The sequence below is a fragment of the Zootoca vivipara genome, chromosome 1, assembly GCF_965207765.1.
Source record: "Zootoca vivipara chromosome 1, rZooViv2.hap1.1, whole genome shotgun sequence".
Taxonomy (NCBI): Eukaryota; Metazoa; Chordata; class Lepidosauria; order Squamata; family Lacertidae; genus Zootoca; species Zootoca vivipara.
In genome coordinates, this window is record NC_142582.1 from 51,283,682 (window position 1) to 51,310,926 (window position 27,245).

General features: G+C 45.7%; 1 protein-coding gene across 4 annotated transcripts; it reads right to left on the bottom strand.

Annotated features, from left to right (window-relative positions):
- Positions 1-238: 238 nt before the first annotated feature.
- STK11IP (serine/threonine kinase 11 interacting protein) lies at positions 239-26,422 on the bottom strand. Of its 4 annotated transcripts, none has more exons than XM_035126543.3 (25): positions 26,282-26,422; positions 25,623-25,686; positions 23,475-23,677; positions 18,094-18,168; positions 17,545-17,640; positions 16,843-16,950; positions 16,336-16,407; positions 15,022-15,151; positions 14,781-14,884; positions 13,832-13,921; positions 12,834-12,875; positions 12,322-12,492; positions 11,179-11,260; positions 10,751-11,089; positions 8,666-8,856; positions 6,836-6,946; positions 6,026-6,191; positions 4,863-5,285; positions 3,441-3,553; positions 3,204-3,301; positions 2,600-2,778; positions 2,050-2,134; positions 1,773-1,858; positions 1,436-1,665; positions 239-1,123 (listed from the first exon to the last, which is right to left on the bottom strand). In XM_035126543.3, the coding sequence occupies exons 2-25, from the start codon at positions 25,684-25,686 to the stop codon at positions 983-985; spliced, it is 3,399 nt and encodes a 1,132-aa protein (XP_034982434.3). In that variant the 5' UTR covers positions 26,282-26,422; the 3' UTR covers positions 239-982. The 4 variants fall into 4 exon arrangements, 3 of the variants coding, with proteins under 3 accessions (XP_034982434.3, XP_088519327.1, XP_060133908.2); XM_088663201.1 differs by lacking the exon at positions 26,282-26,422 and adding an exon at positions 26,084-26,107; XM_060277925.2 differs by lacking the exon at positions 26,282-26,422 and adding an exon at positions 25,847-25,972.
- Between the last annotated feature and the right edge of the window lie 823 nt (positions 26,423-27,245).

Below are 27,245 nucleotides of genomic sequence, written 5' to 3' on the forward strand. Positions count from 1 at the left end.
AATGTGCCTAAAAGGCTGGGAGTTTCAAACACTGGTCAGGGATGATGGGATTTTTATTCCAGCAAAAGTGGAGAGCTAAGTTTGAGAACCCCTGTTAGACTGTGAAGCCACAGCCCACCTTAAAGCTCAGTATTTTCCTACGTGGCGCAATTCTCAGAAGAACAGCAGCATCAGTTACTTGCAAAATCGAAGCCAATTAGGAATTTGCATCATCTCAGCAAGGGAGAACCAAAAGAAGTTAATAAAACGATTTTTATTAAACACCAAAAAATAAAAGTTTCACAGTTAAAATTGTCCCAGGGAAGACAGTAGCTTCCAGTGTGTCATACCCTGAGTGCCAAAATATCTCCACATCCACAAAGTGTAGGAGAGAGTTCTCATATCCTTGTGCCCATAGCTAAGGCAACCCTTAGGAATGTTCTACCAGCACAGGGACAGATTGCAGCATATTCATCTGGTCAGTCTGGAAAGTGAGGCCTACATAGCTAAGCAAAGAAGGTCAGATAATTTCCCAGGATCTTCAGTGAGAGTGCCAGGCCAGTACCTGGATCCTGGGAACAGTCAAGTTTTGTGTAGAATCCAGGAGAGTTAGGATCTCCAGTAGCTGCTACCCAAGAGAAAGTGACGCGTGTGCATGGAACGGCTGTGGAAAGTTTTGTTTTGGCTTTGAGGCCACCCTGAAGCTTCTTCCAGTCTAACAGGAAGTAATATGTGGTCAGTCTGCGGCTGGCTCACCTCTTGGCCCTGCAGGAAGTGACCTACACAGCCACCAAGAGGCCTTGCAACTGACCAGGATTCTGTACTGTCAAAACAGAAGACAGATGCAAGCTTTCCGGTTACAGTTCCCAGATGCCGTTGGGATTTCCAACAGCCGCGAAGTTCAAAATGGTGTCATGCACCACATTCTAGGAAGTGGCTCAAAAAAGAACTTGTCCTTCCAATCCAACAGGGACAGAAACATATTAGTCAGAGCTTCTTTGGTTCAGTCCAACACCTCAAGCACAGTCTTCTGGAGAGCAATGGAGAACATCTCTTCCCAGGGCACACGCAGCCATTCTACCAGATCAGCCAGCAGGTCTGGACATTCTGTTCGCAAATGCCAACTGCTCTCCACCTTCAGGACCTGCAGAGGAAGAAGGCACAGTTCAGATGATCAGGGAATGGGCAAATCCAGCAGTAAGCCCGTGGACTGAATTCAGCTTGCAGTACAGTACTAAGTATTGCTAGGTCTGAGTTATACCTCCTGACCAAGCAGAACTGCCCTTCCTTCCTCAGACCAGAGATGGTCACCTGCCTTTGCAAGGAGCCAGTCAATTTAGCTACGAGCAAGAGCGCAGTCCTGCAATAATGCTCACCTTTCCCAAGGAAGCATTTACCCCCTTCCATACAAGCATTTTAGTATCCTGGAAAGAAGCGCTGATGCTGTTACTTGTACCTCATCGTAAAGTTGCAGCTTCATGTCACAAGGGGAGAAACGGTAAAGTATAACACCACAGATGCTGCTGATTGGTTCACTCCCTTTCAGCCGGGAGCATTTCTTTGCCTGCTTCTCAGCGCCAGTGTCGGAGGCAGCAGAGGGTGGGATGTTTTGCCACTGGTGATCTTCTTCCACCAGGAAGATTTTTTTACGGGTGCTGAGCACAGTCACAGGAAAGGCAGAAGCCCCTGGGAAAAAAAGAGGTTGGGCAGTCAGCTTATGCAACAGAGTTATATCAAGCCACAGAAGGGGCTTGTTGAGGCTAAAAATGACTCCAGGAAAAGCACATCCATACCTTGAATGAGGTATGCTAACAGGTAGAAGAAGGGTCTGGCCAAGCCATGTGCAGCTTCTCTTGCTAGGTCCTTTTCAATAAATGGCCTACAACACAGACACAACATGATTGAGGCAAGTCCTCCACCAAATTCACTTTCCATTGTTGCTCCTATCCTAGCCAACCACTATACCTCGCCTGCATAACTTACAACTTCCCACTTTGTGTCCTTGTCACACCAGCACCACCTGTAGGCTAAAACCTCATTTACACTGTACAATGGCAATAGGAATCTTACCACAATGGATGCTGTGGATTCATTTCCTCCACAGTAACTTCTGGGATTTTCCTCCTGATTTTGGCCGGCAATTCCTGTGTGAGATCTGGAGAGGACATTGAGGGAAGTTATTATGCAATTGTGATACTTGGGCGGTTTCAAGGTAAATTTCCAGGGCAAAGGTCTAAGCCAGCAAGGGCCAATTCTCAAGACTAAATTTTGCTGTGTCAGTGAAGAGAGCGTCCTCCTTCACATAGGGCTTGGATGGGTGGGTGGGAAACCATAGCTCACACAGCAGCAAGCAGGGAGAAGTCAAGTAGCTAGTGTTGGCTCTCTAAGACCATCTGAGCAAAGGCTACAAGGCAGTTAAGCCAAACCCAAAATAAGAGGAATTCTATTGTACCACATTGCATTCGCCTCTAGTCAAAAGGCTTAGCGGAACTGCACTAACCACAGCACTTGTTTGGGATTCAAACCACCATTTTTCTGGTTACTTTTATTCCCTGTCAGCGCAGAGACAAGATCAGGGAAGCTTGTACAAATGCACACATAGCCCCATATATCCTCTTACATGTCAGGCACTGGAGGAATCTTCTGCAGTGACTCTGGTTGCGAAGCAGCAGGTTATAGGAGGCGCAGGGATTCGCAAACTCCATATGCAAGCTTTGATGGCACAGTCCCACCTCCAGGCAAGAGAGGTGAGACAGGCAGTGACTGTCCCCCTTCTTCAGCCAAGCAGATGGCTGTCCCCTGGTGCAGAAGAACCAAATGTGTCAAGTCAACGCAAGGTAGGGCCCACCTTATCCAGCAAGCTCAAGAAGGGTTGTTTTTTTTGGCAGAGACTAACACTAAGAAGGGATAAGAGTTTTCTCAGTCAGGAGCACAGCGCTCAGGAGAGGAGCACGTTTTGGGTGAATGAATATCCCAGGTTAAATCCCAGGAATCTCTAGCTGAAGCTTTCCAGGAAACAGGCGATGGGGGAAGACCTCTGCCTGGGACCTCAAATGCCCATTTCCTAGTTAGGGACCCAGATAACATGGGTTGAAGGCGTTATATGATTTTAATAGAGGTCTTTCTTTATTTGGGAGGCTCTCTTTGCTCTAGCCATATCAAGTGGATGTCAAGACAGGAAACAGAACACAAATGAGAACTGCTCCAATAATAGCCTGTCTCACCTAATCCGTCCTGTAATCTCCAGCATGTGGAACTGGGTGTCTGAAGCCACCAGGAGGACCAAGAATTCCCCAGGTCGGCCATTCTTCACAACAGCCACCTAGAACATGGCAGAAGGCAGGATCTTATGAGCCTCAGGAAAAAGCACCAACCTACATGACTGTCAATGCCTAAGTTAAATACAAATGTGTTCCCACCCACCTTAAATGGTCAGTATTGCAGAAAGCTGCCTTTCTTACCTTCAGAAAGCACTTGAACTCCTCCACCCTGTCAAAGACCTCCATGTCCAAATAAAGCTTGAGCCGATGATCCACAGAGGAGAAGTCCTGCATGCCCATAATACTGTGGGTGGCTGAGGGGGCAACAGAGTTTTTAAAAAGAAGAAAAAAATTGGTTGAGCATTTTAACTCTGCAACCAGGTAGTCATTGGTGCCCGTATCAAGCTAGAGCTATTACCGCAGCCAGACTGGGTTTATTTCAATCACAAGGTCATACCTGAATCAGGCACAGAGTTTAGAATCCATCAAAATAGGGATTGTTAGGCCCATCTCTTTTGAAGGCAATCCTCCCTCTGCTAGACTGTGTTTATCATCTGACTAGGTCCCAAGCTAGATAGATCAATGGAAATGTGGACCACATGCCCTTCTGTGCCATGTAGCTTTCACCCAGACAATATTATGGTCTATGAAACTCAGCTCTAATAGAAAGCCTCTCATGGCTCTTCTACAGTTGAAGTAGGGAAAAGGCACAGATTAGAACCAGGATGGAAAACCTGTGCTGTTAGGAGCACAACCTCTGACCATTGGCCATGCTGAGATATGATAGCCAAATATCGAAAGGGCTGTCACATGGAAGATGGAGCAAGCTTGTTTTCTCCAGCACTGGAGGGGATGACCTGAATCAATGGATTCAAGTTACAAGAAAGGATATTCTAACTAAACATCAGGAAGAACAGTGGTACATACTACTATGAGAGGTGGTGGACTCTCCTTCCTTGGAGGTTTATAAGCAGAGGTTGGATGGCCCTCTGTCAAGGATGCTTTAGTTGAGATTCCTGCATTGCAGGGGGTTGGACTAGATGACCCTAGGGATCCGTTCCAACTCTACAATTCTGTGATTCTATGATAGACAAGTTCAGGGTCACTGATGCTCCTACACAGAGATGGGAGTAAGTTGGCAGCAATGGAGGTTGTTTGGCAGCACCCCACCCCAAAGAGCTCCATCCCCAGCCACTCAACTTATGCAGGCCTGAATTAAAGCAATCTGCCTGCTGTCACCTTCCTTTGGCACTACCAATCCAAATGCAGTCACCACTAAACCTTTAGCAGACATTTACACAGACATTAGCAAGCCACCTGCTCTTAGCTGCATTCAAATTGCAGCTAAAAATGAAACATTTCAAATAAATAGACACACAGTGCTCTTAACAATCAGCAGGTGGAGCTCCTGCTTCACTTCTGCAGGAAAAACACAACAACACTATAGGAATACCAGCCTGGGCAGTGTGGCAGGAGTTAAGGCAGTTTCAAGGATATGATCTAAGGTTAATATGGAGTCTTGGGGCAGAAGATGACATTTCTTTTAGTATACCTCTACCCACTCTGTGCAGAATTCAGCGCTCCCTTTTGCAGACCCACTCCTACCAGGTTGCCAGCACTCACGGGGGCTCAGATTCCAGTGTTCCTCCTGCTCCGAGCTCAGGGAGAGCTGGGAAGGGGTGGGCCCAGGGGAAGGGCCATACTGATAGCTCCCCAACAGGCCCCCGCCATTGGTATCCGTGTGGCTGAGGAAGGAGGAGCGGCCCCTGGAGCTCAAGCCACTCTTGCTGCCACTGCCGTCCACCCCTTCCGAACTGCGGGAGCTGGAATGGGCAGCGCTGCCTTGGTCACTGCTCAGCTGGGTACTGGAGCCAGTTCCCGTTTCAGAGGTAGTCTCTTCGCCAGTGTAGAACTTTCCAGACTCAACCTCCTGCTGGCTTTCCCCAGGAAGCAATGGAGTGCTGGAACGCCCCTCGCAGGGCAAGAGGACCACATGGTCGCTGGAGCAGCTGGGGCAGATGGTGGGCTCACTGAGAGCAGTGGCACCTGAAGAGGAAGAAGAGGAACATAGCAGAACCTGGTCTGGGAGCCGCAGTCCTAGTTGCAAACTAATCAAGCACCAGGCTCTACTCTCAGGGACCCAAAGTCTAACATGTTAGTACCCCTGGCCGCCCTGCCTTCTCCTTAAGGGAGTTTCCATGTTCATCCCTTGATGCTCTGGTCTTGCTGGCTAATTATTCATCTCTCATAATCAACCTCGAAAAAATTAACTAAAGCAAAAGTTGAATACTACATCAATGCATTTCCCCATGCCAAAGGAATTCATCCAAATAGCTAAGACAATGACCTATGGTCAAATAACACAACACTCTCACAAAGATGGAAAGCTAACTAGAAAAAAAAATCAATATAATTCATAGCATTATAGAGAAATTTAACAGCTGGGCAGCAAAAGTCCTACCATAGAAACATGCAGATGTAGCAGAGGACTAAACACATCTAGGAAGAAGGCAAAGTAGCTGCAGTAGCCAATTTACTCATTCAAAGGCTCCAAATCCCCTAGACACAGGTTCAGAAAGTGATGTGACAACCAAGTCCCAAAGAGAGCCCAGCCTACTAATCCATTTTAGATCTCTCTTCTTCAAGGGAGAACAAATCACATTATAAGTGGTCAACCACAGTGTTTTCACATGCCAATGAGTGCTTTGAACTTATACGGCTTTAGCACAACCCAGTAGGTATGACCCCCATTTTGCAAATAGGGATATACCCTGTTCATCCCATACCTTGTTCAGAGAAAGCTGAAGTGTCTATAGTGGAGCCTGGATTCTGCCGTCCAAGTGACAAGCATCCAGCAAATTCCTGTTTGCATTTTAGACACTGGAGCTTTGAACTTCCCTCAGCCTTCTTCCAGTTTTCCTCCAGGGTGGGTTCCAGCAGCCGGAGCAAATCCTTTAAAAAAGAGAGAGAGCAAGAAGTGGGCAGAACAGCTGCAGAAGAATGCGAGGGCAGCTGAGATACCACTACCTCCCTTTACACCAGAGTGAATATCACAACTAGCACCTTTCTTAGCCTTGGACAGAGAGGGCGGGAGGCCAGGAACACCAGAGGAAGCACCACACTTCTCTCCAAGCTGACTAGCAGCTGATTTAGGACAGATAAGGTGAAATGCAAAATTTATAGAATTTGTTGCCACAAGATGCGGTGGCTCAGAAGACTTTAAAAGGGGATTAGACCTTTCGTTCCTGAATTTGTCCAACTCAAGTGGCTATTAGTCTTGGCAGCATTTTGAAACTCAGGGTTTGGAAGCCATATGTCACGGAATGCCAGTATCTGGGGAGCAGGAAATGATCATCAACTTCCATGCCCTGCATTTGGGTTTCCCACACTCATCTGGTGGCGACTGAGGGAAACAGGATGGTAGACTAGATGGGACCATTGACCTGTTCAGACAGGGCTGCTCTTGTGTCCTTAGGAGTCAAGCTGACCCCACCTCAGAGACAACACCCCCTCTAAATTTGGGAAGCTAAGGTTCTGCAGGGGCACCCTCCCCTTCCACTCCAATCTGAGCTGTGTCCAAGCACCTCCTCACCTACCTGCACACACAGCTCAGGGTTGTTATCCAACACTACGTATCGGCGCTTCCGACGGTCCTTGCGGATATAGCTGAAGTGCAGTGTGAGAACAGGAAACACCCGCTCAAGGTCCTGCCAGGAAGAGATAGGTTTCTGGTCAGAACAAGCTTCCCCAATGAAAAGAAACCTGCCCTGCTCGCACTCTCTTCACAAGCACTGCAATGGAGACCGCTTTGTGCTGCCCCTTTAACTTGGACCAACCGGCAACTGCAGCCACTTGCTGATCCTAGCACAGGTTGTGTGCCTCTGCATTAGGAGTTCCTCGAAAACCTCTCTGGCAAGGTAACCCAATAATTTGCATCCTCCCTGTTCTGTTAGCCAATGGGGGAGGGGAGAGACAAGGAAGAGCTACAAAGGACACTGAACTGCTCACCTGCTGCTGCTACTAGTCATGACTATGATCTACCTCCACAGTTGGGAGGCTTCTGAATACCAGTTGCTGGAAACCACAGGAGAGGAGAGATAACTAGCAACTAAATGGCCTCAGTCCAGTATACCTGAAGAAGCGTCTCCACCCCCATCATTCTGCCCGGACACTGAGGTCCAGTACCGAGGGCCTTCTGGCGGTTCCCTCAATGCGAGAAGCCAAGTTGCAGGGAACCAGGCAAAGGGCCTTCTCGGTAGTGACGCCCGCCCTGTGGAACGCCCTCCTATCAGATGTCAAAGAGAAAAACAGCTACCAGATTTTTAGAAGACATCTGAAGGCAGCCCTGTTTAGGGAAGCTTTTAATGTTTAATCAATTATTTTATTTTATTTTCCTGCAGGGCCGTCTCAAGCATGTTGGGCGCCCTGGCGCCGTGGTGCGGAGATCGCTCCAGCGCCCCCGCCCTGGTGGGCGGGCACAGCGTGCAGCACGGCTTCCGTGCCGGCCCCGCGCCACCCAGCCTACCCCTAGAGCCAGCCCTGGTTTTCTGTTGGAAGCCGCCCAGAGTGGCTAGGGAAACCCAGCCAGATGGGCGGGGTATAAATAAATTCTTATTCTTATTCTTAACAACTTGTTTGCTCCAGGTGGGGAGGAGGGAAGGTTTATCAAGACGCTGAATTCTGCAACCAATGTCAGGCTATGTTTGCATGGCTGAAACCAATTATGGAATGTAAAACAGCTGTAGTGAAGTGAATATAGGGAACCCACTATACCTCAGAATGCCTCCTTTGAAGAAACTGACAGAGCACTGCCAGGTACTGGTGCTCCTATTTCTGTATGATCTGAAGGCAACCAAGCAGGCCCAAGCTACCACAAAACCTTAGATGCTTAAAAACAAGGCTGAGACTGTCGTTCATTAAGTTGTTGGGAAATAAGAAGAAAGCTGGACCCAGGGCCAGCAGCTAGTGAGAGAAAGGACTGGTTTTGTCTGGAGCTTTCAAATTTCTGCAGCCTTAAATGCAGAAACTGTGCAAAATGTGCAAAACCAGCTTCCGCTCACCCAGCTGTAATGTGATCATGTGCTTTATAGTAGCAGTAGTAGTTGGGGGGGGTGTAAAGAACTGGATTTGAAGCAGTGGGTATGGACTAGAGTAAGCAACTCTGTTTCAGGGAAAGAAAAGAATGTACTAAGTTTCCTATTGACAAGAATCTTCACTTGCTTGATAGATCTGCCAAGCCTGATCGACTGCTCTACACCATATGTCACGCCCAAAATAATCTAATATGCCTATGCACTGCCTAAAGGAAAGCTCATTGGAAAGAGCCAGCTAATTCTTGCACACAATCATTAGACAATGCTATACTGGAGTTCATGGTGGTCAGTTTACTGTAAACCCTGCCCCCCACAAAAGCAACTGGAACTCACCATCCTTCTCCAGTGCATCTCTGAGGTTTCTATTTTCCGAAGACTTTTCAGCTCCAGCTTGCGCAAAACCTTGCCTTTTCTCAGCTCCACCTCCATTATGTGTCGGGAAGTGATCCGCAAAAAGATCCAGTCTGGTTCTGGGTCACAGCCATCTTCTATCTGGCTTACCAGCACAGGCTGGTAGAGCTCCACTGCCAAGATAAATGAGAGCATTAGTCCCTACCTATTTCAGCACCCAGAGTCCCAGCAACAATGAAAGTCTGCAATTCCCCCACATATTCAAAGACTGCCTACGGTAACTGCAGGGTTGCAAAGCCCACTGAAAGCAAGAGACAAGTTATGCTAATGCTTTAACTAAAGCAGGAATGAAATTGAGGGCACTGCATGATGCAAGCAAAGTAATTTTCTTGGAAGAATCTTGTCACATAATTTAGTCTGCCCTAGGGCTGTGGCTCCATGGGCTTTCACATGCCCATCATTCTCAGCCAATGATACCTCTCCGTCTGTGAGGACTTAATGTCACTCTGAACTCCTTTTGAAAAAGGAATGCTATGTGTCTTACTGTCAGGCACAGAGGGAGCCTGGATTCCCAATTTGTGTATGGTATGACGAGATTTGTCAACACTGAACAGAAAGTATTCCCCTTATGAAAGATCACAGTGAGTCAGACATTTTACACTCAAGTTTATTAAATATATGGGATCTGGTTGGTATTCAGTGGTAGAAAGTAAACACAGAGTTATGAATTGTCAACTGTTAACAAGCAAATAGCTTTCAGCACCCCAATTCAAGGTGTTATTTCGCCGCTGGCGCCACAGCAGGTGGGTGGGTGGGGAGATTCAGCTTCACAGAGAAAGAAAGGGTTTGCTCTGTAAAAGTTATCCAGAAGGTAAATAAAGGTCAAGCCCAAGCAATTTGGGATCTTCTTTTTCCATCAGTAACATGCCAAGGGCTTGCTAGCTTAGAATGGCATTACCTTTTTGCACTTTCTAGGAAGAAGAATCATTTACTTAAATTGGGGTTGGGGAAACCTGTGGCCCTCCAGATATTGTTGGCCTCCAGCACCCATCAGCCACAGCCAGCATGGTCAACAGTCAGGGCTGATGGGAGTTGGAGGCCAACAGCATCGGCAAGGTCACACATTTCCCACTGTTGATATGAATGAAGTGTACTTGTCAATGTGTATCCACACCACAAATACGGTATCACAATACCCAGATTTTGAGGCAAGACAAACTTGCATGTTTTCTTGTCATTCAACTGGTTTTTAATTTTAGGTTTTTTTGGCAACATTAGGAATTCTGCCACCACAGCTTAGGGATGTAACAGAAGCTAGGACTGAGCACATTTAGTATTAATTAAGGGGGTCCAGGCAGGGCCTCTGCACATTGAGACAGACTTGATTTTATTTATTGCTTTATTGCTTTATTTATTTATTTCTGGACTCTGCATAAAGCATTATCATGCACTGTGCTCTACTCGCACCTATGCAGAGTCCAAGGCCATTCAATAAGCTGCATATGAACAGGTTCTAGAATAGGGGCAGCCAACCTCCGCCTCATAGGCCTAATTAGGCCCAACTGGTCTCCCCATAAGGCAGTTTTATCGAAGCCACTGTCCTATATTATGTCAGATATGGGGCAGGTAAAGACACAAAAGGGGCTTGTAGGCAGTGGACAGGTGAATGGCTCCTCCTACCTATCCAATTTGGCCCACAGGCAGTGGGGGAGATCAAGATATGGCCCACATTGGCCAGCTCCGATTCTCCTTCCCTGTACTGGAGGGTTTACTGAGTCCCCCAGTTCCAACAGGAAATGGGCTACATGTGGGCATATTCACAGCTTAAGGCCTTGCAGAACACAATGCTTTAGCCAGGGATAGAACGCAAGCAAAGACATGGGCAAAGGGTATGAGACATGACAGAAGTCAGACAGGAGGGGAAAAAGAAAATATAAATACTATAGATATCTTGCACCGTGGTAGCATATTTTGAGATTTCAGCACTAACCGTATACCAGCCTAAATGCCCACTGCCTCTCACCTACCTATGGAAGTGGACAGTGAGCTATGAGCAGAAGCATTTACCTTCTGGTTTTTCCTCCTGGCCTTTATCTTCTTTAACTGGCATCTTCTCAGTTTCCACTACTGCCTGGGGGCCTTCTGCCAGGATTTCAGGCATAGGCAGCTCTGGTTCCTTTTCCTCTGCGGCCTCAGGAACTTTTTGCTCCTCCACAGAGTTCTTGCTTTGTTGGGAAGCCTCGCCTGAGCCGCCCAGATATTCTACTGTGGGGCTGCCAGAAGGGGTGATGGTTGCTGCCTGTCCATCTGCTTCCAGGTGTCGCCTGTACTGGAGCCAGCGGGTACCAAAGCGATCCCGGAAACTGTCCATGCGCTCCATCTCTGCCTGGTGCTGCCGAACTATACCTGTGGGACGACAGACAGCCTCCCAAGTTTGCAACGGTGTCTTGCACACACCCAGCCCCTGGTCACAGCCCCATTGCCATGTGCCTCACCTGCTGAGACGGGCAGGCTTCTGTACTCATGTTCAGTATCGCTGGGCTCTGAAATGCTGGCCCTACGCACTTTCACTTGCCCCTGAAGGAGAGACAAACTGTTAAGTTTAGGCTGGAAATGGCTCTCTCACATTCCTTAATGGCAGCATTACAGTACCTTAATATTATCGTTAATTGCTTCACGCCTTTGGAAAGAAGGCTTTTTTAGAAGTGTATAATTAATTGTGTTTTTGCTGAAAATCTTAAAGTGTTTTCTTGGCAACTATCCCCCCACCTTTCAAACAATGCAAAACAAAGAGTTTAGGATGCTGCACAAAGTTACTAGATTAGTGTTTCTCAAACTTGAGTCTTCAGCTGTTAGCTTGGGATGATGTGAGTTCTAGTCTAACAACAGATGGAGACCCATGTTTGAGGAGCACTGTAGATGGATATTTGAGATCTTCTTCCATACTGGACTGGTTCAGACATAATGCTGAAGGATGGGGAGCCTGCAATTCTCCAAATGTTGAACTACAGCTCCATCAGCCCCTATCTGCATGGCCAATGGTCAGAGATGATAGCTGTAGGAGTCCAACAGCATGTATAGGGCTACAGGTTCCCTCATCCCTGTGCTAAAACATAGTTTATTGTTACAAGGATGAACCTAGCCTCCCCCTGCAAGCTGCTGCACTCCCTCCTCCTCCTCTGGCATAGTCATGAGTTCCATTTTGGATAAATAATGCTGCATCATCTAACCCTGGACAATCCATGTTTAATCTAAACAATAGCCAGTGGAAACAAGTCAACCTCAAACCATGGTTAACGAAGCCGGCTCGTTTTCAATAGTCATAGTTAAGGTTATCCATAGTTTAGGGAATTAATGAAACACTGAACAGCAGTTAATCTAAGAATGGAAGCAGAAGCTTATTACCTTTGTGTGGCTGCACTGGAGTAGTAGGAGGGGGGCTTTCAAACCCTAGGGAGGCTAGCCTCATTCTTATAATGGTAAACCACATCCAAAGCATTGCTATTGTTTATGTTCCTGCAACTCCTCCTGAACAAGTTAATGTGAGTGATCACATGGTACACAAATCACCAGTAGATGAACAGTCTCCCCTCTCCTCTCCTCCCACAATTTCTGAACACTCCAAGCAGCAAGAACACCTTATTTCTTTTCCGAGGGGGTAATAGGGGTGGTCTGCTCTCTGCAGGGGACTGGCTATCACTTTGGTCTGCAGCACATGAACTTTCCAGGGCACTGCGGTCTGTCGGGGCCCTCTCTGAGACTGAGGTGAAGATTGATTGGACAGCAGCCTGATCCAGCTTTGAGAGGTGCTGAAAGAGACAGAATGAACCCAAGAGAAGTAAGAACAGTGGGTTTGAAGACTTCTCTCTTCTTTTACCCTCTACCCTCCTCTTTGAGAAGTGGCTAGCCTGTGTTGTTTTAGTAGCCTTACATGACGATACATAGCCATCCTTCAGGAGAGAGGCTTCTGGATAAGCAATAGCATCTGAGCCAACAATACCATTATTGGCTTCCCATTATTCTGAAGGATCAAGATATTCTAGATCACACTGAGGATGAGACAGTTCCCAGCAGCAAGAAGTTCTGCACCCCACCCCCTCTTCTTTCCACCACAACACCTGGAAAAGTAATACTTGTATACCCTACTCACCCTCAGGTCAAAAGCAGACAGCGGCTCTTCATCAAGAAGGAACTGTTATTAGAACAAAACATGGCAGTTAAGACACCAATAACCCCATTTCCTAGTCACTCACATAACCAATAAATCAGAAAAACCCTTTCCTACAAATGGACATGCTGTAGCAAAACAAAGCAAAACAAAAAAAATCCTTCCAGTAGCACCTTAGAGACCAACTATATTTGTCATAGGCATGAGCTTTTGTGTGCATGCACACTTCTTCAGATACGAAAGCTCATACCTATGACAAACTTAGTTGGTCTCTAAGGTGCTACTGGAAGGATTTGTTTTGTTTTGTTTTGACTACGTCAGACCAACACGGCTACCTACCTGTAACTAAATTAAACAAAGGAAAGAGTTAATAAATGTCCTTGAATGCAAATAAAACATATGAACAAATGGGCTTTCTTTACCAGGCATTAAACAGGTTAGTCAGATGGTATATCTTATTCTAATTGCCCCAGCTAAAAAAACTGCCATGTTTGCTGCAGATAGACATGAAATTCTCAGGCTCATTCCGGGTATCTTTACCAAAAGTGTGTGTGAAGTCAGGAACAGGAAATTGAGCTTCCGGGCTCAGCAAATGGCTAAATCAACATTACCCCTAGTTGGAGAGCAGGAGATGGCTTCTCTTTGTACAACAGGCCCAAGTGGTTGACACCTCCTGTGGTGGAAATGCAAGTCCTGCATCCTTTTATATGGGACTGAGTAGCCAGCGTAGCCAACAAAGATTTCTGGAGGTACAGACCCCAACTTCAGTTCACAGATGGAGAAGAACATTTTGGCAAAAAGTGGGGGGGGCAACCTTTTTTGGTACACAGTTTACATACTAGTGTGTAAACACACACACAGGGTTTGTTTCCCATACGAAAGTATTTAAATAGGAGTAGACCACAGGCCAGTGTCTACTATGCTATGCCATCTTTGCATCTGAGTTGGGGTGAACTGCAGTGCAGACCACATATACTCACATTGCTGGAGATAGATCTAGGAGACAAGTGACTTATGGTAGCAGGCCGGTGGTTCTGATGGAACCCTAAAGGATTCCCCTCCAGGTGCAGCTGTGGGGGGTGGGGTAAGGAGAAAAAGAACAGTTATGTTTCATTTAACAAAACAGCACTACTAACTGCCAGAACTTTGTCTACCTCACCATGGATGTAGCCATGATTTATGGGGGCAGAACCTCAGTTAGTTAAGTATTTATTATTGATTTACTTGATGGGGAGGCAGCTGCCCCCAGGCTATGCCCATGTACCTCACTGCCTTTCCCCTGCACTCTTGCTAGGGAAATTTGTATTCTACTTTCCAGCTTCCTTCAAGGAGTTCCTTGACCCCTTTTATCTTATAAAACAACCCTATGGAGGTAGGTGAAGCCAAGGAGATGGCAACTGGCCTGAGATTGCTTAGCCCTGAAGAGTTCACTAGAATTTGTACTCAAGTTTTCTTAGTCCTGTACCCCAACCATTATACCACACAGGTATTCAGAACAATTCCCTCCCCACAAGACAGGGAACCCATTGTAAGTTGGAGACCTACCGGTATATGTTAGGAGTGTCATAGGCATCTACTATACTTAAATAACAAGGCCTCCTTCCTCAAACAAAAGACAGTCTTAAGATGTTGTCTTACTCAATGCCCAAACCACTAAACAGACACTAATAATCTGACCACCAATCAGAACCAGTGAAGTGCCGTGGTTATAGCGTTGGGGAGAGGCCTGAGACACCAGAGTCCGAATCCCCACTCAGCCATGAAGCTCATTGAATGACCTTTGGCCAGTCACCCACAGTCAGCCTAGCCTACCTCACAGGGCTCTGGGGATGAAATGGGGAAGGGAAGAAACACGTGCATTGCCTTGGGTTCCTTGGTGGAAAGTTAGGATACAAATGCAATAAATAACCAATCAGGTTGATTGCTCACTCTTCTCAGGTTGTGTAGCGATGACAGCGGTGCCAACGCAGTGTGTTCCAGCAGCAGGTTATAGGCAATGTCCAAGTGCTGAAGGCTGGGAAGCTTTTCCACACCTATGGAAAAGGAAGTAGAGTAATGCCGGAAGAGAACCCTTCTCCCCAATACTGTGCCACCCTGTGGGCCTCCTTTCTTCAGTCTGGTACAATGCAGCATGACCTAGTTTCCAGGCTACCCCTCATATCAGTCTTACCATTAATGTTATCAAGCTGGTTGTACCGCAGGATCAAGGTCACCAGTTTAGCCTGGCTGTGCAGCCCAAGTTCAGGCATCTTGGGCAAGAGGTTATAAGCCACATTTAAATATTCCAGCTCTGTCAGCACCTGTAAAGAAAATCAGGCAGTTCTCAACATTGCTCATCCATGTTCTCGTCCTCCCTGCCACACTGAACAACCTTCAAAGTGAACCCCCAGCCCCGAGAACATGTTGTTAACGCGAGGTACACATGGCGGATCAAAAGAGCAGAACCCAACACACTCAGGCTCATGACAGCAGAAAGATTAGAGAGTTCTTGGCAGAGGGCTTCTTTCACTTAAAACTGTTCAGGAAATCTGCCAGGGCTGCACATGATCTCAACTCTGCTCTTGCTCAGACACATGTGGCACTTGGGGGGTAGGAGAGGCAGCAGCATCACAGTAGGAGGAGGAAGCCAGCACCCAAGGAGGACTGGCAGTTCTCCCAACACAGACACAGCTACCCATTTGAGAAGAACTTGCTGTTAATTGCTACTAATTTAGGTTGTATACCATTTGCATTTTTATGCTGAAGCCGCCTTCAGTTTCGAGTAGGAAGGCAGGATCCAGGCTTTACGCAGAAACAAAATCTATCATGGAAGGAACACTTGGGAACTAGAAGGCATCTATTCCAGCCCTGGCAGAGGGGAAGGCTCTGCCACATAAACAGCCCCTTCAAAGACTAGTAGTATGAAAAAAGAAAAACAAAAAAGCCAGGAGGTGGTGGAATGAGTGCACAGGGTCCAAGATTCCTACCATAAGAAGATTTATATAGCATAAATAAAACAGCCTCACGTTTTACTATAGAAACGCATTGGAAGGTGAAGCTTCCTCTCAGGCTCACAAGCATGTTTGACTTCAAGGGGGGGGGTTGCGACTCAAGTACAGTGGTACCTCAGGTTACAGACGCTTCAGGTTACAGACTCTGCTAACCCAGAAAGAACTTTGCTTCAGGATGAGAACAGAAATCGTGTGCCGGTGGCGCAGCAGCAGCGGGAGGCCCCATTAGCTAAAGTGATACCTCAGGTTAAGAACAGTTTCAGGTTAAGAATGGACCTCCAGAACGAATTAAGTTCTTAACCTGAGGTGGTTCTGTTAAACACAAAGTAGGAAATCCCCCTTCCTCTTACTACTACATCCATAGTTCTCCAATATATGTTACCAAGGCTTGAAAAGAGTCAACCCAGCAATGAAGGAAGAAGAAAGGAAGTAGTTGCTAACTGCTCATAATGGAATTCAAAAGGGTGGTATTGAGCCCTCTGCCAGATACTTACTGTTAGGTAGCACTCACAGTCCTGGATGAGATTGTGACTGATATCCAGGGCCTTCAGGGCATTCAACAATTGCTTATCAGAAACAAGAAAGAAGGGATAGGAGGTTAGTGATGGCAACTGAGTCAATCCCATAAAGCAGGCATGGCCAAACTTGGCCCTCCAGCTGTTTTGGGACTACAGCTCCCATCATCCCTAGCTAACAGGACCAGTGGTCAAGGATGATGGGAGTTGTAGTCCCAAAACAGCTGGAGGGCCAAGTTTGGCAAACACTGCCATAGAGCAAGCAGCCTCAAAACTAGGTGGCCAGTTATGGCACAGCGATCCAGAAGCCCAAGTCCTACCAGACCTACTCAGAAGGAAAAACACTAACAAGAGGACTGTCAGAATGAGAAACCCAAGCTGCCAGAAAACAATTGTACAATTGTCCTCTGTCTCAGTATTCCATTAAGAAAAATGCCATTCTCATCACCTACTACATCTCCCCCAATTCTCAATTATCCAGCATACCAGTGAATCATCCAAGGCTACAATAGAGTTGTAGCTGAAGTTGACAGTCTGTAGTTCTAGCCATGGAAGGGCAGAACTGAGGTCCCCTCCACATGCAGAGATGATCTCCTGCAGGATAAAACACAAGTTGACAAGGAAGAAGCATCTGGCCTACCATCTTATGAACTAGCCCCTGGAGCAAGGTCTAGAATAGCAGTTTCAGCTACAGCAACTAACAGATGTGCAAGCCTCCCTCGATGCCATGAAGAGCGTCAAAAGCTAATTCTTGCACCTCAAGAGCAAGCCAGCTGGCAACTCTACCTGGCTAGCATACTCCACAGGAAATTTTGAGGTATAACAACAACAACAACTTATTATTTATACCCCACCCATCTGGCTAGGCTTCCCCAGTCACTCTGGGCGGCTTCCAACAAAATATTAAAATACAGTAAACCATCAAACATTAAAAGCTTCCCTAAACAGGTTTAGGGAACAGGTTAAATCCCTAAACAGATTTAACTAGTTTTAGTTAAATCACTCCTGACCTGAGATTTAACACAGCATAGAGTTTTCAAGGGTAGAGGAGACATAAAAATCTTTGGAAGCACATTCATGCAACTGAGCAGCATGCACAGTGTGAGTCTGTGACAGCCTCCCTTGGAAACAGCTCTAGCACCTTCCCTCCTGAGGTAGAAAGCAATCAAGTTAGGCATCTTCACTCACCTTCAGAGAGTTCACACATTTGGAACAGGTTAAAGCCTCCAACTGAGAATAGACATACCGCAGGCCCCGCAGATAGTGCAAAGGAACACACTTCAGCTAAGGCAAGGGAGAAAACCGGGAGTCAGGAGAAGAGGGCAAAACACATAAAAAGTCACATAGGCCTAAGGGCTCTTCTACAGAAAAGCGCACTCATTATTTCCCCCTTGAGACATTATCCCATGCATTCCTTTCCTTAACCAAAGACTTCCCTCGCCTGGCTAAATTCAGCATGGCTAAATTCAGTCTTGATTCCTATAAAGGCGATTTCTCTAAATCAAATACTGTATTTTGATTCTAGATTTAGAAAGTCTTACTTTAGTCCAAAGTGCAGGAAAATAAAATTGCTTGGCTACTGTGAGAAACTATGGAACTCCCACTCTAATCCCACCCACCATTCTGTGCATGCTATGGACAGCACAGCTTCTCAGCCCACAGCAGCCACCAGAAATAGGCCAAGCCACCATCTAGCCCCTATTCCAGAGGCTCCTCACCTCAGCATCTGGGACTCACCTCTAAACGTCGCAAAGACTTGAAGGGGAAAATCTTCACATCAACTGGCAGAGCATAATCAGGAACATGAACAAGCTAAAGCAGGAGGAGTGGGGGAGAGTGATAATGAAGAAAGGAGTCACCCAGTAGCAACAGACGTCACCTCTACAAGTCCATTGCCCCACTCCGCAGTATGGTAAAAGGGAAAGGACCCCTGGACGGTAAGTCCAGTCAAAGGCGACTATTGAGTGCAGCACTCATCTCGCTTTTCAGGCCGAGGGAGCCAGCATTTGTCCACAGACAGCTTTCCGGGTCATGTGGCCAGCATGACTAAACTGCTTCTGGTGCAACGAACACCGTGACGGAAACCAGAGCGCATGGAAATGCTGTTTGCCTTCCTGTTGCAGCGGTACCTGTTTATCTACTTGCACTGGTATGCTTTCGAACTGCTAAGTTGGCAGAAGCTGGGACAGAGCAATGGGAGCTCACCCTGTCCTGCAGATTGGAACTGCCGACCTTCCAATCAAAAGACCAAGAGGCTCAGTGGTTTAGACCCCATTGCCACCCGCGTCCCTGCAGAATGGAGCGCCCATCCCACACCCCAAGATTCATGATGCCCAACCCACAACTTCAGAATATAACATCTCTGAAGTTAATCCCCATGCTCTACAAAAGTGGCAAATGAAGCAGTGAACAGGCACCAGGGTAATGTTCTATTATATATATAACTTTGCACCCAACACAAAAAACTACCAAAGTTCAGATACTGAGTGGCCACAGTCTGACAGCATGCCACATGCTATTTAAGGGCATGAGAAAGCAAGTCTTGTAAGGAGATTGCTTTTCTCATAGAGATTAGCCTATCTCACAGAGAACAGTGCTTAGGTAAGCAATAGAACATAAACTAGACTCGTTCTATACTTTCGTGACACTCTAAGATTGGTGATAGCTAAATGTGGTGCCCATCAGATGTTGTAGCGTAACCAATCATGATACCCTCCAGATATGAGAGTACAGCTCCTGTCACCCTTGACAACCACAGACCATGCTGGCTGGAGCTAATGAGGGCTGTCATCCACAGCATCTGCAGGACACTACTGTATATTGGCTGCTGGTGCTCTAGATTCACACTTATTCAGACCATAGACACCAACTCTCAAACGACAAGCCTTGGATATCTGAAGCTCAGGAACAATGGTTTTAAGGAGCATTGTGTTTTATGTCTAGATTTATACCCCACCTTTTATCATTTCTTTCTTTCCTTTATATACTAAAGAAGTATATCCAAGGAGACAAGAAAGAAATGGAAGGTTAGCATTCATCTACACTTCCTCCTGGATTCTCCAAACAGAAAATTGCACCTAGCAGAAGATGTGCAGCTAACAACTATTCCCCATCACACATCAGCACAAAGCCCACCCATGCCATCCCCACTCCTTGTTGCAGGGGCTTTGCCTGCTAGCAGCTGCTGCTTCAGGAGGAGTTCCAGGAGTGTTGTCCCAGAAGCTTGATGGATGCACCTGTCTCTTCCCACCCCGACCCACAATTCAGTTAACTGAATTTAACAGGAGGATCAGAATCATTCTGGCAACAGTGCAAAATAATAGATGAAGTGTCAGACTTGGAACAGGGAAGCCTAGTTTTGAGTCCCTGCTGAGCTACGTGGCTCACTAAGGGCCAAACTGGACTATATGCCAGAGAGCCGCAATCAGATGGTACATCTCTTAAAACTTTTTGTTAAAAGCAACTGCAGAAGATTGGGACCTCAGTGCTGAGGGAATAGGGTAACCTTTCCCAATTAAAATTGCCTCCAAAAGTCACTATTTGCCTATTAGAATAAAAAAGAAGCAAGGTGGGTGGGTATCTCCCAGCAGCTGCTTTATAGAAAAAGAAAATCAAGACAGCAGATTTGATCATGGATCTCTAATGTCTCTGCTTAACAATCACCCAGAATGACTGCAACAATAAAATGGAGGTAAGGAACCATATGTTGTGCTCTGAGCTCCCTGAAGGAAAAGGATTGAAAAAATAAAACACACAATCTTGTCAGCATGGTCAGAGTAAATGACAACTGATTCTCCCACATGGCCTCACCAATCTCCCTGTTCCTCATCCTCCCCAAAGTAACCCGCTACTGTTCCCTTCACTGTAGAATCACTATTATTAAACCAAATGCAACTGCAATCTAATTCACTATAACGGTGAAATTCAAGAATTGATATCAGCTAAGGATGTGGGCCTTTTGCCCAGATTGCTAACCAAAGCCCACATTAAAAATAGAACAAAGCAGGCTATTGCACTAGTAGATCACATCATAGTAGCATGTGTGAAGATAGTGAAAATCTAACCAGTAACAACAGCCACAAGGCAGAAGCTAGAGAGGTTCAAAGTCACTCTGAAGTCAAACAAATCACAGTGCAGGCTGTGCAAGGAACAAAGCGAAGCATAAAATCGCCTTTAAATACTAAGTTGATTTAAAGTGTCTCAACACAAAGGGCCCTATGGGTCACATATAAGGATGGACCTATACAGTATAATCATCTTCATCAAAATGTGTTATCTGGCAGTGTTGGGTAATTACAAACGTCAGAGTTGACACTAGATTAGGGAGGAGGAAAAGGCATGCAGATCAGATACTGTAGTGATGATAGGCTGTCACGAGGGCTTCAGATACAAATAACAGATCTGTGGTTGTATCTGGTGCGTAGGGCTAAGTAAGTCTCCCATCACTGCAAGGATTTTCACTTGCACAACAGGAGCCCTCCTTTCCCAATATGCAGGCTTTCCCCGACCCTCTGGAGCAGATGTGGCGAGGGAGGAAGAGTCCTGTTCTGCAAGTGGAAATCCTGGCACTGACAGGATGTGTTTGTTGGATACTGCCCATGGCCCCAGTGGGAATTCTATACCTGACAGATATCAATGACCCTTCTTGTTGGCTTGAGAAACATCCTACCAACAGGAACAAATCTGAGACCCTGCTCAATATACAGGCTTCATGTGTTCTCACAGACCATCTGTTGGGAATGAGACTGCACCAGCAGCTTCCATGTAGATGCTTTAAAGAACTCTCATATCCCTTTTTATATAAAAGGTTAATCTGGAACTTGGATTTTCCAAACTTCAACACAAAATATCCATCCAGGTGAAGAGATTTAATTTATTGCACTAACCCATGCAAACACCAGAGGCCTACAGCATAGATGACTAAATTGGCAAGCACATTTCAATCCATATCTGTGTGTCATTGCTGCTCTGGCTAAAAACCTCATGACCAGCAGAGCAAACATACCCAACGGAAACAACCTGAACAATGACCCTAGAGATAAAACCCAATATACACAACTCACCTTGAAGGGTAAAAGTCACAAACTAATGAAGTTGGTTACTGAGTGATACAAATCTTATTTCACAGAAGGAAGATTCTACACAGCACCAGATTCTTATTAGCATCTATTATTGACACAAATCTGACTCTGCCACATCCTTTGCCCTTCTTTCCTGCAGCAGAATATCACTTGCTAACTATTACATCATGCATTTTTCAATAATATTTATGACATTTCAATGATATTTTGTAATTATGTTTCATTTTGATGTATATTTATATATTTTGATGTTTTGTACACAATTGATTTTTGTGATTCTTAGATGTTATACTTTATATATATTGGTTAGAGAGATTTAATTTGATGTTACTTACAATGTGAAATTGATAATTAGGAGGAAGAATATATGCAATTTGTATTGCATTTCTTACATAGATTCCTTTCTGTAGGTATTTATAAACTGCTTAGAGATTTCTGTGGGCATATGAAGCAGTATGTAAATTAACTAAATAAAATAAATATATATAAACTGGCTGTCGGCTATGCAAATAAAGTTGATTGATTGATATATAAACTGGTGTGCATACTGAGTGATTATATAGAAAAGTTAGTACTATCACACACACACAAACAGAGAGAGAGCGCGCTACACTGAAGGGATGTAGGTGGTACCACGTTTGGTTGAACTGTTTTCAGACTTCCTGCCTCCTTCCAAGTCTTTGCCCTTCAGAATGCCACATATTCCATCAGAGAACAAGGAGTATACAAAGATGTTGTCCCTTCCCTCTGCTCTGCCACTAACCCCTGTGAATAAGGAGAAAGGTGGGGAACAGGAATATCCTGCACCATCAGAATAAATCTCCAAGTTCAGGAAATGGATACAAATATTCCTACTTAAATAATTGATGCAAGCAGACCTGAAATTTGTAATGCAGATCAGCTGAAGACTTCCTGTCTCCACACTTTAACTTCAGTTTATCAGCTAGATTACTTTTCATATTGCCTTACCTCTACCACTACTGTACATATCTCCTCAGTTATTTTAAGACTAAATTACTGAGCATTCTTGAACAGCAACCACAGTTCATCCCAACTCCCTCAATCTGTTTTTTGTCTGCTTGAACAGATGGCACGAATATACATTTACAGCCAAGAGGAAGCTAGTTCCTTTTCCATTCTTCCACCACCCCCTCAGCCTTATGCCAGTCAGTCCTGGCTGATTCTGCTATTGCCTACACCCTAATCTCCAGACAAAGAGTAGAGAACACTCGAAGACATTATGTGATTTTTAAAAAATGGGAATATCAGCATCTTCCATACTATTTGTTCTGGTTGGTTAAACAAACTCATCTGGAGGCAATATATTATATTTTTCTTATCAGAGCTGTACTGAATCATGCAAAACTTATTAAGCACACCACCAGGCACAAAATGCTGGAGGATACTGAAAGTATGTGCTGCTTCTGTACCAAATCACATGGCTGCCAGTATCCTAAAGAGGTAAGAATGCCAGTTTAGTGATGAACTAAGCCATAACTCAACTGGGTTTGGCATCAATTGAGAAAAAGCAAGTTTCCCAATTAAGACAGACTCTGAACAAGGAATAATGTAAAACATTAACAGCATTGGGGGTTCAGCAGAATAGTGGGGAGGGGCCATAGGTCAGCAGTCAAACTAATGTGTTGCATGTACTAAGGTGCAAGTTTGATCCTGAGCATCTCAACTTAAAAGCATCTGAGACACCATGCTTTCTGGAGCTCTTGGGGAGCTGGTGCCAGTCAGTACTGGGCTACATGGACCAATGGTCCAATTCAGGCCAAGGACAGCGCATTTTAAAAAACGATGCCTTATAATCATATTTTATTTATTTATTTTTATTTCGAATACTTTTCTGCTACCTTTCAGGACAAGTCCTCCCAATGTGACCGATGAAATAAAATACATCTAAAATAATTTTCAAAACTATCATCTGTATAAAAAAGTGAGAAATATAGCTACATCGACACCAGTATCCTCACTGCAAGATAGGCAAGAAGCATAGACCCGCTGCTCCCAGACTCCTACTTTGGCACATACCTTCAGAGAGAGCGTCTTTTGCAAGACATCAAAGAGAAACTGGGCTTGAAGGATGGCAGATGTTTCAGCAGGGTGTGAGGAGAGTGCAATGAAGCCATGGTTCTGGTTTCGTGGTAATAGGTGCTGCTCAAAGATCTGAGTGAGAATCTGCAGTGTGGAGGTGAATAAGGTCAAAGTGCTAGTACCATCCAGAATCAAGTCTCCTGAAGAAAAAGAATAATTAGCATTAATAAATCCATATGTACTCCCTACCATCACAAACCACACAAAGAAAGGTTCATAAGAACATAAGAGCCCTGCTGAATCAGACCAAAGGCCGATGTAATCCAGAGTCCTATTTACTATAGTGGTCAATGAGACACCTACAAGAAGACTACAATGACTGGAATTTAGAGGTCTGCCTGTATGTGGCACCAAATTCTGTAGTTTAACCATGTGAAGCAATACCTTGTTGATGCAGCCCTGAGTCTTCCACTGTTCAGTTTCACTGGATGACCCCAAGTTCCAGTATTACAAGAGAGGCAAATGTCTCTGTCTACACCAAGCATAATTTTGTACATCTCTAATGTGTCCTCCCCAACTTGCCTTTTTTTTCTAAACTAAAAAGCCCCGAATGTTATAACATTTCCTCATAGGCAAATTGCTCCAGCCCCCTTATTGTATGTCTGCCACCATAACTCCACAGCCTTATCACACCTATTGAATGTGAACGAAGTCCTACACGTTAAAGGTAAAGGTACCCCTGGCCGTTAGGTCAAGTCACAGACGACTCTGGGGTTGCGCGCTCATCTCGCTCTATAGGCCGAGGGAGCCGGTGTTTGTCCTCAGACAGCTTCCAGGTCATGTGGCCAGCATGACTAAGCCGCTTCTGGCGAAACCAGAGCAGCGCACAGAAACGCCGTTCACCTTCCCGCCGGAGCGGTACCTATTTATTTACTTGCACACTTTGACATGCTTTCGAACTGCTAGGTGGGCAGGAGCTGGGACCGAACAACGGGAACTCACCCCGTTGCGGGGATTCAAACCGCCAACCTTCTGATTGGCAAGCCCTAGGCTCTGTGGTTTAGACCACAATGCCACTTGTGCCCCTACTACATGTTACAGTATAGTTATTTCTGAAGTAGCTGTCTTAGTTCTGTGCTCATCGCATAATCTTTAAGTACTGGACATTCTTGACTTTCCTGAACCATCACTACCTCTCACACAGACAGAAAATTCCGGTTCAGTGGAACAATATGAAGGGCTTCCTAGACTACTCTCCTAGGCTACTCCACCCACATGCCAATGACTTGCAAATCTCCGAATACAGTTTACAATAAAAAGGAAGGACATCAATAAAGAGCTGGTTCCTAGATTGGAATTACAACCATCTTTCTTTACTTGGACAAGAGTCTTAGGACAGGCTGGAACCCTGCCCTACTAGAGTAATAACCTTGTAACCAACCACAAGAATGGAAGTATGATTTCTCTGAAGAACTTCCCTCAGTGAATACAGGTTAAAGAACATCCAGAATTTGTCCAGTAGTGGAAATTATCCAAATAAAAGTGGCAACATCAAGCACCATTTTTCACTACATACACATGCTGTGTTTTATGCACACATGTTTAAGATATTAACATGGCGCTTTACTGCGTATGTTAAAGGTATTAGCACATGCCAATGAATGCCCCCCATTTAACCTGGTATATGCAACAGGAAATTGGATTAGCTGCATTACCCACCATAAGCATGCGCTGTGAGTAAACTGATGCAGACAAACAAGATGTGAAATGGCTCTAAGGCATTACTGAATAATGTCTGTTAATAAAACTGTGGCATATTGTTTATTCCTCCTTAAAAAGCATAATCATGTCTACTGCAGTTCATCCCATGTAGTTCCTATATTACCACCAACTCTGGCCCCAAACCCAAGGTCACACCCACACCATACATTTAAACCATATGGCTTTCTTCAAAGAATCCTGGGAACCATAGCTGGAAATTCTAGCTCTGTGAGGTGTAAACTACAGTTCCAAGGATTCTTTGCAGGAAAATCATGTGCTTTATGGTGTAGATGTGACCCCAATGTATGGCCATTACATTACCACCTAGAACAAAACGAAGAGCACACTTTGATGTGGAGATGCTTCAAACCACCAGAACCTCACCAGACTCTTGCAGTAAATCGGCTAAGCTCTGGAGCATTATTTCCTTTGGTTTGCCAGGAGCCATCTGCAAACAAAAAGATGAGAATCATCACTTGGGAACCCAAGAGCCCATATCACAGTTACAAGTATCTCAAGGTGCTGCAAATAACTCACTAGTTCACCAGCCAACCAAAATTCCTGCTTAAGAGTCTGAGCCCACTGGGCATAGAGATTTTTACACTAACCTCCCAGTGCTGTGATTTTTTAGAGCCACAAGTTCTCCGGCCAACCTAGTGCAGACCCTCGCAAAGTCAGCAGCTGCGGTGCTTGCACACAGGCACGTGACAGTGACAGGAATTGCCCTTATTTCAGAAAGAGGCAGCCCTTATTCCACACAACGCCGCCCCGCCTCCGACGGTCCAAGGGGCCTTCTCGGAAGCCCACCGGAGAGAGGCGAGGCAGGGGGGGGGGAGATGACCTACCCCAAGCTGGTCACCAAACCCCAGAGACTACCCTATGGGGCAGGAAAAAGCAAGCAGCAGGTACATGATACAGGGGAGCGCCTGCCTGGAAGGAAGGCAGTAACCATAGCAACGCCCACGCAGCCTCTCGTACCAGACAACACCCCCACACACACACATATACACACACACACACACACACCACACACCCGCCCTTACCTGGAATGCCGGCGGCCGGTTTCTTACACAGCGTCCCAACCATAGACGCAAGACAAGCTCCCGAATGTTTTACTCACTTCCGCGTTACAATAGAGTATTTAAAGACATACGAGCTAGAGCGTCCTCGGCTGGCTTAATAAGAGAGCCGGTGCCGCGCCTTCAAAGCTCCGCCCTCTCTTTCTACGGCGTCGCGCTTCGCCATCTCCTTCACTAGGTTGCAGAAAGCCCTTCCTTTTAGGGAGTGCAGTGTGGCAGATCTCATGATTTATTAGCAAGCAGGGCTCCCGAAAGCAGGGATCCTACGCTTCGGAGTTGAGGAAACCTGTCGCTGCAGGTATCCTTGGACTCCAGCTCCCATCAGCCTCCGCCAGCATAGGCGACGGCCAGGGGTGGTTGGAGTTATAACCGACAACATTTGGAGAGCTGCAAGTTCTCCTTCCCCTGCTCTACGCTTTCTGGTCACACCTGTCTTTTCTTTCAATTTTATATTGAATCAGACCTCCAGCTGCAGTATCCACAGATTGAACTGGGGACCTGCTGTTGCACTTTTCCTACAGAGCCAATATAATGGTGGGAAATGATTATTTGCAGGAGTCGATGAGAAGCTGAGGGATATCGTACTTTACAATGTTTTGATGGTCAAGCTTGAATCTTGAGGCTCTCTAGTGACTACCGTAGGGGTGGGGGAACTTTGCCTCTCCAGAAGTCGCTGGACAACAACTCCCATCATTTCTGACCATTGACTATGCTGGTTGATGGGAACATCCAGAGGGCCAGAATTCCCCATTCTTCTGTGGATCACTGTGCTTCAGGTCTTAATAATGAGTACTGTGTAATAATTTATTTGAGGCAGGGTTGTTGGTAGCCTACTCAGTACCACCTTCTGTTTTCAGAAGGGCCTAAACCCTGGGAATTTTGGATCAGGACAGAAATAAATGCACAGCCATGTTTCTTGGATCTTTTG

Excerpts from the sequence above, each read along its gene's own strand:
- STK11IP (XM_035126543.3), bottom strand. The coding sequence starts at position 25,686 with ATGGCTCCTGGCAAACCAAAGGAAATAATGCTCCAGAGCTTAGCCGAT. Across the intron at positions 23,678-25,622 it reads CGATTTACTGCAAGAGTCTG|GAGACTTGATTCTGGATGGT; the intron begins GTGAGGTTCTGG and ends CTTTTTCTTCAG. Across the intron at positions 11,261-12,321 it reads CCCCTCGGAAAAGAAATAAG|GGGCAAGTGAAAGTGCGTAG; the intron begins GTGTTCTTGCTG and ends TCTCTCCTTCAG.